General features: G+C 45.2%; 1 protein-coding gene across 2 annotated transcripts; it reads right to left on the bottom strand.

Moving 5' to 3' along the window:
* Window positions 1-581: 581 nt before the first annotated feature.
* Window positions 582-15,228, bottom strand: PPP1R14D (protein phosphatase 1 regulatory inhibitor subunit 14D). Of its 2 annotated transcripts, none has more exons than XM_035111402.2 (4): window positions 14,346-15,228; window positions 9,857-9,949; window positions 9,089-9,121; window positions 582-5,284 (listed from the first exon to the last, which is right to left on the bottom strand). In XM_035111402.2, exons 1-4 carry the CDS (start codon window positions 14,586-14,588, stop codon window positions 5,216-5,218), a joined length of 438 nt encoding a protein of 145 aa, XP_034967293.2. In that variant the 5' UTR covers window positions 14,589-15,228; the 3' UTR covers window positions 582-5,215. The 2 variants fall into 2 exon arrangements, with proteins under 2 accessions (XP_034967293.2, XP_034967282.2); XM_035111391.2 differs by having other exon boundaries at window positions 9,857-9,955; window positions 14,346-15,223.
* Between the last annotated feature and the right edge of the window lie 240 nt (window positions 15,229-15,468).

Below are 15,468 nucleotides of genomic sequence, written 5' to 3' on the forward strand. Positions count from 1 at the left end.
CCACTGTGTTTTTATTTGTTCCGTTCTCACTTCCCTTGTATCAGAGCATATCCCAACCCACTAGATATACGGGGAGGGGGAGGAGGCAGTCAGTCATTTCATCTGCCCTGCTTGTCCTAGTCTGCCATGTTGTAGGGTTGGCTGAAGACGTTTTGGCATCTGAAGTGGAAAATCCAAGTGGTGAGGTAAATGAAATTATAAACAATGGGGTTGCATCCAATGAAGTCATCCCGCAAGGACTTTTGCAGTGGAACTCCCCCCACCCCCATTTCCCCGTGTCACAGTAATAATAATAATAATAATAATAATAATAGTTTATTATTTATACCCCACCCATCTGGCTGGGTTTCCCCAGTCACTCTGGGCAGCTTCCAACAAAATATTAAAAACACGGTAAAACATCAGTCATTAAAAACTTCCCTCAACAGGGCTGCCTTCAGATGTCTTCTAAAAGTCAGATAGTTGTTTATATCCTTGACATCTGAAGGGAGGGCGTTCCACAGGGCAGGCGCCACTACAGAGAAGGCCCTCTGCCTGGTTCCCTGTAACTTTGCTTCTTGCAGTGAGGGAACTGCCAGCATTGGCAAACCCCCCAGAACAGGAGAGAAAAGGGAAGTTCCATTGTGGAAGTCCTTGTGTGAACAGGATGGTGCCACTGGATGTGAAGCAATGTTCTTCATTGGCTCTTACTGGTGTCCAGATCTTGTGCTTTCCTCTAACTCAAGGAAGTGGCATTCTCAGGCATGTGAACCAAGGTGACTGAAGGACTCTGCATGTCTGAACTGAAGGCGGTAAAAGCATTTCCAGAATTCACAGCTGGGCGGGCACAGGTTCCTGATGCCCCTCTCCTCTAAACAATTTAAATAGCCAGAGAAGGTTAGGCGTAAAGTTGTGTTCCATAGCAGCTGGTTTGCAATTGCAACACACTCTTGGGTGGATTGGTTGCCTTTTCGGCATGTTTCCATCTAGGGTGAACAGAAGGGGAGTCAACCTGGGAAGCCAGGCACTTGGCAGGAGTCTGGAGGGGTAGGTGTGAGCTGACAAAGCAGCATATACAGACCATTTCCTTTCAGAGTGAATGGCGGTAATTACTCTGTGAATAGAGCAAGTAATTCCCTGGCAATGACTAGTGCTAGAGTAACATGCCCATCATCAGATCTAGACACCTCCCAAAGATAAAACAAATAGCGTTTTAACAGGAAGATGGGTTGAAATAAACGGAAGCACTTTAGCATCAAAAAACAAAAACCCAATGCTCAGGTACATGGCCTGTATCCACCAGGAGTTGTGCATTCAGTAATTCAGAGGTCCGTGGCTGCAGAGGTTTGAATGTCATGATTTCCCCTAAAAAGCACCAGCATCCCATTTAGTATTATGTCCACAGTGAAGCGGAAGTGTGTCTGATGCAGACTCCAGATGCATAATCATGGGGATTGGATGGCTGTTAGGGGGTAGGATAAGAATTTTAAATGCAGTCTCACTTTCATAGAAATGTTTCACAGATTGCTGAACCACAACATTTATAGTTGTGGTGTCTGGTCATGCGCTGTCAGCTCGAATTTGCTTAGTACAGAAAACAGGTTTCAGACAAAGCAGTTTTTGCTGCTGTGTTTGTGGTTAGCATATTTGGACCGTGTTGAAGGAAATAGACTCCTCCTCCCTTTTCTCCTCCTCCCCCATCCTGCCTGCTCAGAGGTGACAATCTATGTGACATCCAGCTTATTCTCCCTTGAATTGTTTCAGTAACCAGTTTGCCAGGTTTTATTTTTAACCACTGTGGGCCCTGCCCTTGGATCAAAGCTTTCTTCATGTTGGCCGTGTGTGTGTGTGTGTGTGTGTGTGTTTCAGACTATCTGCTGAAAGGGATGGAAAGGGGATTGAACCAAGACAGCTATAGAGCAGGGTGTGGAATCGGAACTGGCCCAGAAGCACGCAGTCACTTTCTCCCCAAAGAGTTTTCAGTTCCTACAAATTCTGAAGTCAGTGACAGGCTTTCTTTACAATGTCTTCTGTGGCTAGAAAAATACATGTTGTGCTTAAACGCATTCATGCAAAGATGTATGAAACTGCCTGCTGGAGAGGGAAGCGTCATTTTAGTTCCTTGATGCTGTATTTTTCCACAAATATAATTTCTACTTCAACCTCAGTTTGACCCAGTTGTTTGCCGTTCTCTAGTGTGTTTTATGGACTTGAGCAACTTGCCCAGCAAGTACTGCAAAGAAAATGCATGTAGGAAGAGAGAGGGAAACAGACACAACATTTTTAATACTGTTTGATTAGTTTGTTAGGAGGGCTGAGCTAGCCAGGCGGTTTGAAGATAGTGAAATGAGTGTTTTCCTTCAGATGGTGTGTTTGTAATGCACATGAGCATAGTCTGCGGGCAGAAGGTGTTGCCTGGAAGCATGTTGCAGTGCAGTACAGTCGTACCTTGGAAGTCGAATGGAATCCATTCCAGAAGTGTGTTCGACTTCCAAAAGGTTCGAAAACCAAATTGCAGCTTCTGATTGGATGCAGGAAGGCCCTGCAGCCAATCAGAAGCCGGGGAAGCCCTGTTGGACGTTTGGCTTCCAAAAATAGTTCGCAAACCGGAACAGTTACTTCCGGGGTTGCGACATTCGGGAACTAAGCTGTTTGAAAACCAAGGTACAACTGTACTTGCTGCTCTCCTCTTATACCATCCATGGCGTGTTTCAGTTTCAGAATTAACCTAACTATTCTGTCCATGGATCTCTTGCAGACAGACCGAGAAATTGGCCTGAAACCTGAACTCTAGGTGTAGTCCACTAGATAGAGATATGAGACCAAGCTCTAGATCTCAGAGGCAGGCACATACCGGTAGTCCAAGCTTTCTGCCACAACAGTGGTGGACTTTGGGCTTTCAAATTTCAGCGGTGGCCCTGGTCACGCTCCCTGAAATCCACCCCTGCCCACAGACCCTCTTGCTTTGGTCCAGGAGTGGCACAGACCTGTGTTCCTTGTGCCATTTATGGCACCCATGCCACAGATTAGCTACCAACTGTTATACAGTCACCTCCATTCATAATGTTTGAATGTATTTTAATGTTTGTTGGAAGCCGCCCAGAGTGGCAGGGGAAGCCCAGCCAGATGGGGCGGGGTATAAATAATAAATTATTATTATTATTATTATTATTATTATTATTATTATTATTATTTAGCAAGTGAAATACACCTGGAGATGGGGGCATGGGAATTGTGACATTGGAAAGACCACACCAAGGCCATAGAAAATGTACCTCAAACATGATGATGACGAAGACATTGTCCAAAGCAATTGAAATGAAAGACAAAAATACATTTTTCATGTTAACTCCTTATGCATCTCAAACTATCACATGCTTGGGGTGTTTGTGCATACAAACACAATATTTGAAAGGGGGGGAAGCAACAGTGAACACACTTTTTGCTATGGATGCAGCACTGGGGCCTGAAAGCACAGATCTTTTGGTGAAGTCATTCCCATTGCTCAGAAGAATGAACGATCTCAACATTGCCTTAGTCACCAGTGTATATTCCTCAGAATAGGAAATACTGTAAAAAGGACAGGAAACCCCACCTTGTAATTACATGAATGGACATGTGTTACTCAAGAAAACTCACAGATCTGCAGCAGCTCAGGTATTTCATCTCCCACCTCCTTCACGTTTAGCTGCTGGAAACTCCCATGCCTCAGTATTTTTGGATTCTAGACTCTGGTAGCTAAGCCACGTGCAATTACTGAAGAGCATTTATCCATGAAAGAGAAAAATAAGGCTGAGCTAAATCCACTTTCCCAACTTCTTCCCCTCTCTCAGTCACTGAAAACTTGACTTCTCTGCTTCCCATTTTTGGCATTCTGTCAGCCAAAAATGGTGCATACCATAGGTATGTAACAAAGAGAGGATGCACAAATTGTAAACCCCCATCATGATGTCGTTCTTCACTGTATGACTGTTTCCTGTGCCTCACCTTATCAGCTGTGTCACTGATGGAAGTAAAGCTGGAAATCACTAGGCAGGAAAAATGTTTTAAAAGACTAATCTCAGAGGTGATGTCAATGAAAACTGGGGAGTCTGATAGATTCCAATAAATGCTTCTCTTAGGCTGCGCACACACCATACATTTAAAATACATTTTTAAATCCAAAAAAGATCCAGGGAACTGTAGAACCCCCTCACAGAGCTACAATTTCCACTACCCTTAACAAAATACAGTTCCCAGGATTCTTTGAGGAAACTCCATGCTTTAAATGTCTGGTGCATATTAAAAAGCACAAAAATATTCAACTGAAAATTATATTCTAAAGCAGGGACAGCAAATGCCATCATACAAACCTGTCCAGCTTGAGAGACTTGTCTTGCCCCCCATGCTCTAATTCAGGGGCGGAGAATCTGCTGTTGTTGTCTTCTGACTCCCATCAAACCCAGCCAGCATCAGGGATGAAGGAAGCTGGAGTACAGCAACATCTGTTCCCCATCCCTCAACAACATGACACAATGGGTGGAGGGCATCAAGGGATTTACGTATTTCGTGTTTGTATTTTTATGTTGTGAACTGCCCTGTGATCTTCAGATGAAGGGCAGTATACACATCTAATAATAACAACAATGATCTGGTGGCCCTCTGGATGTCATGCTGGCTCAAGCTAAGTTGAGAGCCCAGCAACATCTGCAAGACCAAAGGTTCCCCTCCCTGATTTAATGCAAGGAGGAAAGAGATGCTTCCCTCCCATAACAGCTGTTCCCTCCAGCTCCCATCACCCTTGAGCAAAGGCCACACTGGGAGGAATCAATGAGGGCTGGAATCCAGCAACATCTGGGGAGACACAGGCTCCCTGTCCCTGTTCTTAAGGACCTAGCTTGATTCTCACAGTCCAAGCATTGGTTTATCTACGGTAGTTCCATGTTGCCTCTCCGGAGCTTTCAGCAGAGGTCTTTCCCAGTCCTGCTCCATAAGTGTTTTTCAAATGAAGATGTCAGGAACTGAACCTGGGAGCTTTGACCACCAATGCATCTGATCTGCCCCCTGAGCTATGGCCTCTCCTCCCTGCACACAAACTACTGCTTGCAGATGCAAATCCAAGGGAAGAATGAAGATGGATGCTTTGGAATCTGATGTCTACGATATCAGGCAGCGCTGGAGTTCCATCCCTGTTTCTTCAGATAATTCTCTTCCACGGGATGATGCATTTTGTGTTACCGGTTTTTGTCATTGCGATTCATTTCTTTTGATTGTTGGCCATTCTCCTGAGACCTTTCAATCGATCGAGCAGTTCTGTTACAAAGTCCTGAATCAAAATCCATTAAAACAAGGTTTTAATTCATACGGTTAACTCACCCTCCACCAAATTAAAAGTAGCTGGATCTTTACAACCTCCTGGCATGCTCCTCTTGCAAAGCATTAGGAAGCAGCTAAGCCATAATTAAAATACCTCCCCCCCCGGGGGCTAAAACAGGGTAAGATTAAAGTTTTCAGGCGATCAGGGTATTGTTTAGGGTTGTTGCTGTGGCTGAGAAGTTGTTATTGTATCTTTATTGCTAGGCCTTTATTAGGAATTATCAGCAGATTGTTTAATTTTATTATAGTTTCATTAAAGTGAGATGTTTTCATTGGCATATTGCTTATATGACTATTTACATTTTGTTATGTTGTGTAATTGCTAGTGAATTATCTTATGTAAGCTTTGATATTATAAGCTGCTTTGGGTATGGTTTTCCATGGATAAGTGGCATGCAAATAAACAATGGTGCAGTAGCTGTGTAGAAGAGGAAACTTGGTGGGTGTAGCTTCCTTAACTAGCTCGGAACAAACAGCAATTTGAGTTTTCTACAGATTGCCATTTGCTCTGATTCAGAGGCAAAGAGCAAGTTTTTGCTGCAAAAGCCGGGGGGGGGGGGAGAGAGCGCTTGGACATGGCACTTTAAAGCACAGGTCTGTTCCTAGAAATGCAGCACACAAAAAAGTCTGGATGAGCCTGCAGTTGACATGATAGACTTGCTGAAACTCCTCCTTTCAATCTACTTAAGATTCGGGAGCCGTGTCCTCGCTGGCCTGAGGCCAGCCTGTTTGACACGGTTGCTTTGGGGTGCAAGGAGAAAAGATGTCTTCTGTGCCATTATCAATTGCAAAGTTATTTTGTAAAGTAAGTAAATAGCAAGTGCGGGGCCCCCAGTCTGGATGGGGATCTTGGCATGGCCCACATTGCAGTTCCAGTGTGGATCTATGTCCCCAGTCCCACTCTTTGCATTGGAATAGAAGCTCCCGTTCACACCAATGGAGCTTTTCTTTTAATGCAGATGGTCGGCCTTCCTCCTCTGTTACCCTACAAAGGGGTTTTTAGTTCACACTGGTTCTCCAGGCCAAATGAAGACATACTGTATAGCGCTGACACCCAGGTCTCATCTCCTCCCCTCTTCCTCTGCCCCAGGCTGGATCAGGACTGTAGCAGGGGCAAAAGGTTAAAGGCCCTCTCCCACCAGTACCAGGGTTCCAGTCTGGACTGGGGTCCCCATATTTGCTATGCACTTTGTGAAAAGCCATTCATGCAATGGAGATCTTAGCAGATAGGTGGGAGAAGAATCTCCATGTCTTTTTTAAAAAACAGGATCAACTACGAGACAGATTCAGACTGCAGGTGGCAACTCTTATGTCTGAATACTCATCTACTTGAAAATAGTTCCTGCTTAGAAAACAGGTATGCCGGGAAGAAGCATTCCAGCTTAGCCTATTTCCAGACACTCAGTTGTTTTGGCCCCCTTTTTTGTCTGGAGGAACATGTATTTGTTCATTCATTTGTTAAATGTATATCCTGGCCTCCCACCAAACACTGCTGCAGGCACCATTCAGCCATGGAAGCCTCCACTTGCCCTTTAGTAACTGAAGGCTGCTGCTGCTATTTTCTAACAGAATGAGAGGGATGCAGTCCTGAAGCTAGATCACATATTGCCTTTCATCCTGCTTGTGTTACACATCTAGAAGTCACCTTCCATGTGCTTATACACCGCTAGCTGTGCAGGTGGTGACCATTTTGCACGCGTCCAATTGTACCGAGTGATGGACTTTGTGTGTTACCTCTTGTAATCCTTCAAGCTAGCACCGTTATTGGTGGGTTTCACTTTCTACCCAGCCACATCTGAGTGCTATCTTATTGTTCACAAGGAAATCATTCACCAACCCTGCTTGTTTGTATACAGTAGTCACCTTTGAACAACTTCTACAAGGATTGGTCAAGTTACCATGGAGATCAACAATGGTGAGTCAAGAAGTTCAACTGCTACTAGTTGTGGAGAGGGAAAATCTTGCCTCCTTCAGCTGTAGCACACAATATAGTTCAGAGTCCTATTTCAATAGATAACCCGATTGATTTCCCTTTCAAACATAATTACAGGGTGGTGGTATGCAGCTAAGTTTCCCTCTGAGTAGACCGATTGAAATGAATGCAAATCGGTGGTGCCCTTTGCATAACAACACACTTGCCTAGCCCATGTGCGGCTCTCTGCATGAGGGAGGGGTGTTAACCTTGAAGGGAAAGTTGATGATAGTGACTCCATGTATGGACCAACACAGGTAGAAGGAAGAGGAATGAATGTCATGAGAACTGAGCAGTTCTCTTAGGGCCAAACTGATTTCTGCCATATATTAAACCTTATCAGGTTTTCCCTTTCTTAAGTACAGGTGTGTGTGTGTGTGTGTGTGTGTGTGTGTGTGTGTGTGTGTGATCCTTGCAAGGAAGGTCATACATCCCTTGTCTGATCAGAGCCAAGATCATCCTCCCCCTCCAGCATGACTACAAAACCTACTATTGCTATCAATGGGAATTTTCCCCCTTAAGCATTTTAGCTGCACGTGCACAAGGAAGCCAATTTTGGCTCTGATTGCATGGAGAGGGAAGAAATAAGCCCCCACTCTTCGTGTGCTAACTTCCCTGTAATAATCTCTTCCCCATGTGCCTGTAGTTAAGGAAAATGATACTAGATACATAGCTGCACCTTAAGAGTAGCATATAGTTTGAACATAAGAAAGCTGCCTTATAGCAAGTCAGGCCGTTGTCAGCTAGTTCAGCACTGTCTACCCTGGCTGGCAGTAGCTCTCCAGGCTTTCACACAGGGGAACATATCCAGACCTATCTGGAGGTGGTAGGAATTGAACCTGAGACTTTCTACCACTGAGCCAGGGCCGGTGCGTCCATTTAGGCGAACTAGGCAGTTGCCTAGAGCGTGTAAATGGAGGGGGCGCAAAACCCCCGCGCCGGCGCCGCCCTCCCATGGCGCGCGCTCGCGCTCCTCCCACCTATGGAGCGCGAGCCAAAATGAGAGCTCAGCGCCCTCCAGCCTATGGAGGGGACGCTGTGAGCTCCTCAGCGGCTGCAACGAGCGAGTGGTGGCAGTGGCGGCGGCAGTGGCAGCGCCCGTAGCTGAAGCCTTCAGCTATGGGCGCTGCTGCTGCAGCTGCCACTGAGGAGCTCACAGCATGCCCTCCATAGGCGGGAGGACGCTGAGCTCTCCTTTTGGCTCGCGTTCCTCCCGCCTATGGAGGGGACACAGGGGTGTCAGTGGCGTTGTGCAAGGTGATTTTGCCTAGGGCGCAAAAAGCCCTAGCACCGGCCCTGCACTGAGCTACAGCCCTTCCTAAGTGGGTTTGGCTCTACTGCATTCAAAACATATATATATATTTAGAAGTAGAACTTCCATCTTGGCCACCCACCACATTCAACCCTAGTAGTTTTGTGCTATTTGGAGAAAATAAAGCGGCACTCCAGATTATCCAAATTTTGGCATTATCCAAACCTCTTGGTTGAGCCACAAACCGTTTTGGATAAAATAATTTATACCTGTGTAAATATGGCTGGAAAATGAAAGCATGAGCAATGCACACTAAACAGAACTTCAAAACATCTGTAGAACTGGCTGTTCAGCTGTTTCTAGAGCAGAATACCGTGATCTTAAAGCATCACCAGTGCTTCCCCCCCCCCCGAAAAATAGGTGCCAGTATTCACCATGAAGTTGTTACAGTAAGGTGCCTGTACTGCGTACACTTGATTATTCCCTGGGGGGGGGGGGAAGCACTGACAAATGCTTTGCTCTATGCTCACCTCTGTAGGTCTGGAACACTCGTGGAGAATTTCCTACAAGATAAGATAAAACATTTATGCATGTATTTGATTTATATATCTCTATATATCTTCCTCTATATTTTACCCCCAGGGACAAGGAAGCAAAATCTCTTTGGTTGACAGCCAATAGAGCACAGGAAGCTGCCTTATAGCGAGTCAGATGATTGGTCCAGCTAGCTCAGTATAGTCTACCCTGATTGGCAGTTCTCCAGGGTTTCAGGCAGGGGCCTCTCCCAGCCCTAACTGGAAATACTGGGGATTGAACCTGGGACTTTCTGTATGCAAAACAAATGCTCTCACACTGAGCCATGGCCTTTCGCTTATCTGCAATAGGAATATAGCGTACCACACTGGGCCACATGAGCCAATAATCTGACTCTGTATTAAGCAGACTTGTATGTTTAAAACTGATGTACTTCATGGACAGTCTCTCAAAACACTCCCAAGTCTGAAATGACCTGCCTGCTTTGAATCAATCTCAGAATTCAAGCACATGCAAAAACGGTACACAGAGCTTGCACCCCATGCCACCCCACCTTGCAATTCCAGTTACTTAGTTGTGGAGGACTCCGTTTTCAGGCACCACATCAAAAAATGGGGCAGATTGTTTTGTCACATTTAGTCACACTGTGTTCGACAGCTCATGGAGAACCTCCTTTCATGATGACCAACATTGCAATGTTGGGGAAAGCCCCTTTGATCCTCACAAACCGTCTAAATAGGCAGTTAAAGGTGACTCTGTCCAACCTGCAGTTTAGATTTCTGCTCCTCATTAGAGACGTCAAGGAGATCCTCAATGTCGATTTCTGGCTCTGGAGCGGCTGTGGCTTCTGTCTCCTCCTGCAACTGGAGCAGAATCACCAATGCTCAAATTACACAGGGGCTGCCCTTCATTGTTTTGGGGTTGCCCCCCTTCTCTATTGCTTTTAGAAGGCACTGGAACCATCATCTCTTTCCTCCCCACCCCAATCTCTAATCAGATGCCACCACCATCCTGCCTGGGCTTCTTCAGCTCCATCATGTCTACCCATCTGGTTGAAGCTGGCCAATTGGCCCCCAGCCAGGCATAGCTCTGTTTATTCAGGCAGAACCACTCCTGTTACGTCCCCAGGCAGGATCTTTCTTTAGCCAGTGCCTGGCCAACCCCTCTCCCTAGGCCCTCTGTTTGATCAGATACTTGCACCTGCCAATCAAGAGCCTCCTGCCATGCTCCAACAGCTCCAGTGGCCTAACAAGTGTCAATGAGACGTGACTTTAAGCACCTTTTTAAAATTGTGGGCTCTTAACTAGCCACACCTTTCTTAGCAGCTGCAGGAGGACCCCAATCTGAATCGGGATTGTGGGGTGAGGGGGTTTCCCTGTGCTGTTTATCCCCTGGAAAAAATTACCTACTCCAACCTCTCATTTCCACCCAGCTGTAATGAATTATTATTATGGATTTGGTGGCGATAATAAATACTGTAGGTATAGGACTGCTACCCAGGTCGGGTGATTCTGTTTCATTCAGGTGTATGCATGTGCACACTTAATGAGGCACATAACACCTTCAGTTTTTGTTTCTTCATCTGGCCCACCCGTTGCTACTCTGAAGGTAAACTTTATATATACATAAATTTGATTGATTGAAGCAAATTTTAAATGGTTGCCTCCTCTGTCTTTCCAGGACCTCCACCAGTGACACATGCACACAGTCAGATTTCGGTTCCATGTTACACAGACGGGTCAGCAAATGTCTTTCTTGATTACTTAACAACCTCCTTTCAATAAGGTTGAATAATATCCTCACCTTTACCGGTACCTGCCTTTGAGAAGCGGGGATAAGGCTGCTGGAATGTAAAGCATCAGCAAAACTGTGTAGGGAAAACAACCTTTGGAATGGAGATAAGAGGGCAGGCAGGGCTTTTACATGCTGCCTGTACAGAAACAGGCTTGAAATACTCTTCTCAATGACCCCAATTGTGAAGGATAGCCCACAATTAGTTTGGTTGTTAATAAGCTCCCTCAACCTCCTTCACCCCCCCCCCCACAAAGGATCCCAATAGGCTATTTCCACCTTGATTGGCAGAATTGGCAATATTACAGATGCCACATAACACCCATTCGGCCTTTACAGTGATGCCTCACAAGACGAATTTAATTCATTCCATGAGTCAATTCATTTTGCGAAAAATCCGTCTTTCAAATCGCAGTTTCCCATAGGAATGCATTGAAATTTCTTTTTTTGCCCATAGGAACGCATTAATTAAATTTCACTGCATTCCTATGGGAAACCGCGATTCGCAAGACGGATTTTTCACAAAACGAATTCGTCTTGCAAGTCACCATCAGATCGCAAGACGCATTCATCTTGTGAAAAATTCGTCTTGCAGGGCATTCGTCTTGCGAGGTACCACTGTATAAGAACACAATAGTGTGTCAGCACCTACACTTTGGAACTCCCTGCCAATTGATATCAAGCAGCTAGCTTCACTATATTTTTCTTGGCACTTGTTAAAAACATTGTTTAGCCCACTCAGATGCTCAGAAATGCTGGTGTGAATTTTAATGTTTTAATACCGGCATTTTAGCTTTTTGTATTGTCAGGAAAAAAATACAATCAAATGGTGTATGCATTCCATGAAGCAAGCAAGCAAACAAACAACCTTATTTTAGGTAGAATCAAAGTATTGAATAGTCTTCCGGACTTAGAAATTTAGTAGTGCTATTGAAGGACCCTGCTGAGATCTCATTTCCGAGTATTGTGTTGAGTTTTTAGTTCCATAGTTCAAGAGCTGACAAGATGGAAGAGGACTCTACAAACATGGGTAAAGATCTCAGGTGTTTCAAGGTGTGGATAATTAATCAGGGCACAATAATTGTTGTCCTGCTTTAGGCTGCAAGTGGAAAAGCAACTCTGTTTTCAGTCTTATTGTCTTTAGGATTCAACGTGTACCCAGGTGGGTAGCCCCCCCCCCCAAGAAAAACAGCCTCAAATGCTGAGGTGTCCTGACCCATGACCTGGGAACCTTGCAGTGCATGGCTCAGATGAAGTTCAAGCTACTCATTAGAGGAAGAACAAACAGTGCCTTACTCTGGGCTAGCAGACACAGTCCTGCCACCATCCTCTGACTTGCAGGGTGAGCCCCCTGCATTACTTCTGTCTCTCAAGCCTTGCAGATCCCAGAGACTACAAAATAAGGCAAGGGACCTTTACCCAGCAGGCAACCTCTTCCAGGGCAGTGGAACCTGCCAAACTTTAGGCCTGGTCAGCCTATACTTCAGTTGGCTATAGCTCCCTGTTGTGACAGCTTCTCTTGTGGCTGTTTTAGAGGAAGGGGGGCGTTTTGGAGCTGTCCAAGGTCCTGGATGCTCTCTGCTTGGCTTGTGACTAGACAGTGTCTTCAGGCCTCAAGTGCCCATAGATAGAACGGGGGGGGGGAGAGATAATTTTCACTGGGGCAAGGGCATGGAGCAAAGGGTTAAATGTTCCCTCTTCCTCCTCCACTTGCTGCAGTCTTGATCATTGTTACCCCCTTTTTGGTGTGATGTATGGGGAGAGTAGAATAGAAATTGATATAAATGCAATGCTATTTGAGAAGGGAAGGGTTAAAGTAATTCATAGTTAGGAGAGATGGATCATAGGGAAGGAAATTGTTAGAGCAACCTATACAATCCATAACTTGCCCAACAACCTAATAAACAGCCTCATGACAGGTCATTTACCTCTTGGGAAATTGAGCTTTGGTAAAGGATGGAAGTTGAAGAGGATAATCATGGGAGGATGTTTTGAGAATGGCATCATGCAGATTCCCCATAAAAAGTGAGTGAACAGGGGGTAGGTGTTCCACAGAACATGGCCAGTGTGAAAGTAGCCACAGAAAGTAAATGTGGATTCAATGATTCAAGTGAGTTTGGAAATGGAAAACATTTATTCAAGTTCCTGTTACAAAACTCATTGGGATGACTATGGACAGATTCTTAATCTCTCCAAGCCGATCATCTCCATACAGGGATGTTGTGAAATTTAAATGCCCTTGCAAATTGGGCAGGACACTCATGCTGTAACAAAAATGTCTGCAAATGTGACCTGAGGTTGGCAACATCAACCCTGCTGTGTGGGAATCCTTTGTAGACAAGCACAGTGTCTGGAGACATGCAGTCAAGTTGTGTATCTATAGCAATGACCCGAGGAGGAATGACCACTGGGAGAAGAAAAGCCATGGTGCATCTGCAACAGCACAACTTGACGCCTTCATTTGCCCCCGCTACAACAAAGCATGTCTCTCCCGTATTGGTCTCTACAGCCCCAACAGGCACTGTAACTTTCCAACAGTTTGACTTCACACATACACCCAAGGCACACCCCTTCATTGTCTCCTGAGACAGACGGATGCCAATCAAAGTCAACCTTCCCCACCCCAGTCCACCCTGGATGTTTTAGATCAGGCACCCCCAAACTGCGGCCCTCCAGATGTTTTGGCCTACAGCTCCCATAATCCCTAGCTAACAGGACCAGTGGTCGGGGAAGATGGTAATTGTAGTCCAAAACATCTGGAGGGCTGAAGTTTGGGGGTGCCTGTTTTAGATTCCAGCTCCCAGCAGCCCCAGCCATCAGGACAATGGTCAGGGATGATAGGTGGGCACTAAGTTGGGGAAGGCTGCCTTAAATAAACAAAGCCAGTCTAAAATAACCAGAAATTCTGCAAGGTACCCAGACGCGCTCCAGACATTTTTAGAGATATCGGAAAATAAAAGGGAAACAGTTACCCATTCTTTCAACTTGCATACAGGACAACAAACGATGGTGTTTAGTTGCAGGAAGTAGATTTAAATTCAAGATTAGGACAAACCTAATAATGAAAGCATTCCCACAACTGAAAACACTACTTAAGAAGGTTGTGAGGTCTCCTGCTTAGAAATTTCCAAGGTAAGAATAGAAAGGTGTCTGCCAGGAATGCTTTTTGGATATAACATGTCTTTGCCTCAGGGTGGAGAGTTGGATGAGCTGATCCTTTCCAGGCAGATGCTTTGTGGCTCTACCGTTAAGCCCCAATCTAATCTCACACAGTAATCTCATGCAGAATGGGAGTGGGAGAATTTAAGAAGTTAATGAGTGTGACAGTGAATCACTTCCTTTATCACCAAAACAGATGTCCATTCCATTCCAAGCCATACATTGTGCTACAGACAGTCCTGGCGTAGGTAAAATTCTTTGGGCTTATGTGTGATGTCTTTATCCAGTCAAATAGTTACCCACCTGGTACTGATACAGCTCTTGCAACTGGGCATCAATCCACTCCTCCAGATCGAGCCATCTCTGAAGATCTTTTCGGTTATACTTGATGGTTAATTTGGCCAGCTTTCTGTGGGACGTTTCTTCTTCTGGTTTCTCTGGAGCATTAAAAGTGACCCGAGGAAGGCAACTTGGGCCCTGGGCTATGCTCACTAATTGTCCCACCTCCTCCGTACTCTCTGGGGACAACGCTCTCTCCTCCAGCATGTTTCTTCACCCTACCCTCCTCCTCTTTCAAAAAATTGCCATTGATTATTTTCAAAAAGCAGAAGAAAGTGCCTGTGCTGTCCCAGAGCAAGTCGCTAGATGAAAGCAAGAGAGAGAGAGAGAGAGAGAGAGAGAGAGAGAGAGAGAGAGAGAGAGAGAGAGAGAGAGAGAGAGAGAGAGAGAAGTCGCAGGAGAAGCAATCAATCAGCTGCTCTAGGAAAAAGCTGATTCGGTTTCACTGTTAGCGACACTGACAAAAGCAATGTGGGAGGGAGAGTAGTTGTAATAACATCTGTTGTTAGAAGAGGCTGAGCAATCATAGACCTGGCAGACAGAGTCCATTAATGTTTTATGCAATCCACTTCCTGGGGAGAATGAGCTAAGTGGGGATAATTGAGAGCGAGGAGAGGGAACGCAGGCAATATTACATTGCATGTTTCTGAAATACACCTCTCTGATGCATTTCTGATCAATACATTTTGTGCTTTAAATATGCTATTTCCTTTTAATATTCTAACTCTAAAACCCGTACAGTATGGAGGCCTCTTTTAGACACAGTATTTATCTATCTGCTATCTATTGTTGTTGTTGTTGTTGCTGCTGTTGTTTTATTAAATTTGTATACCACCATATACCCACAGGTCTCAGGGCAGTTCACAACACACAAACACACAAACACACACACACACACACACACACACACACACACACACACACACAGAGAGAGAGAGAGAGAGAGAGAGAGAGAGAGTGCTGTGTTGCGTCAATATTGCCATAGAAAAGCACTTTACCCCCCCACACCTATTTATTTATTTCTTTATTTAATTTGTGGCATTTCCTTGTAGGAAAAGGTAAAGGACCCCTCCACGGTTAAGTCCAG

The sequence above is a fragment of the Zootoca vivipara genome, chromosome 1 (assembly GCF_963506605.1).
Source record: "Zootoca vivipara chromosome 1, rZooViv1.1, whole genome shotgun sequence".
NCBI lineage: Eukaryota > Metazoa > Chordata > Lepidosauria > Squamata > Lacertidae > Zootoca > Zootoca vivipara.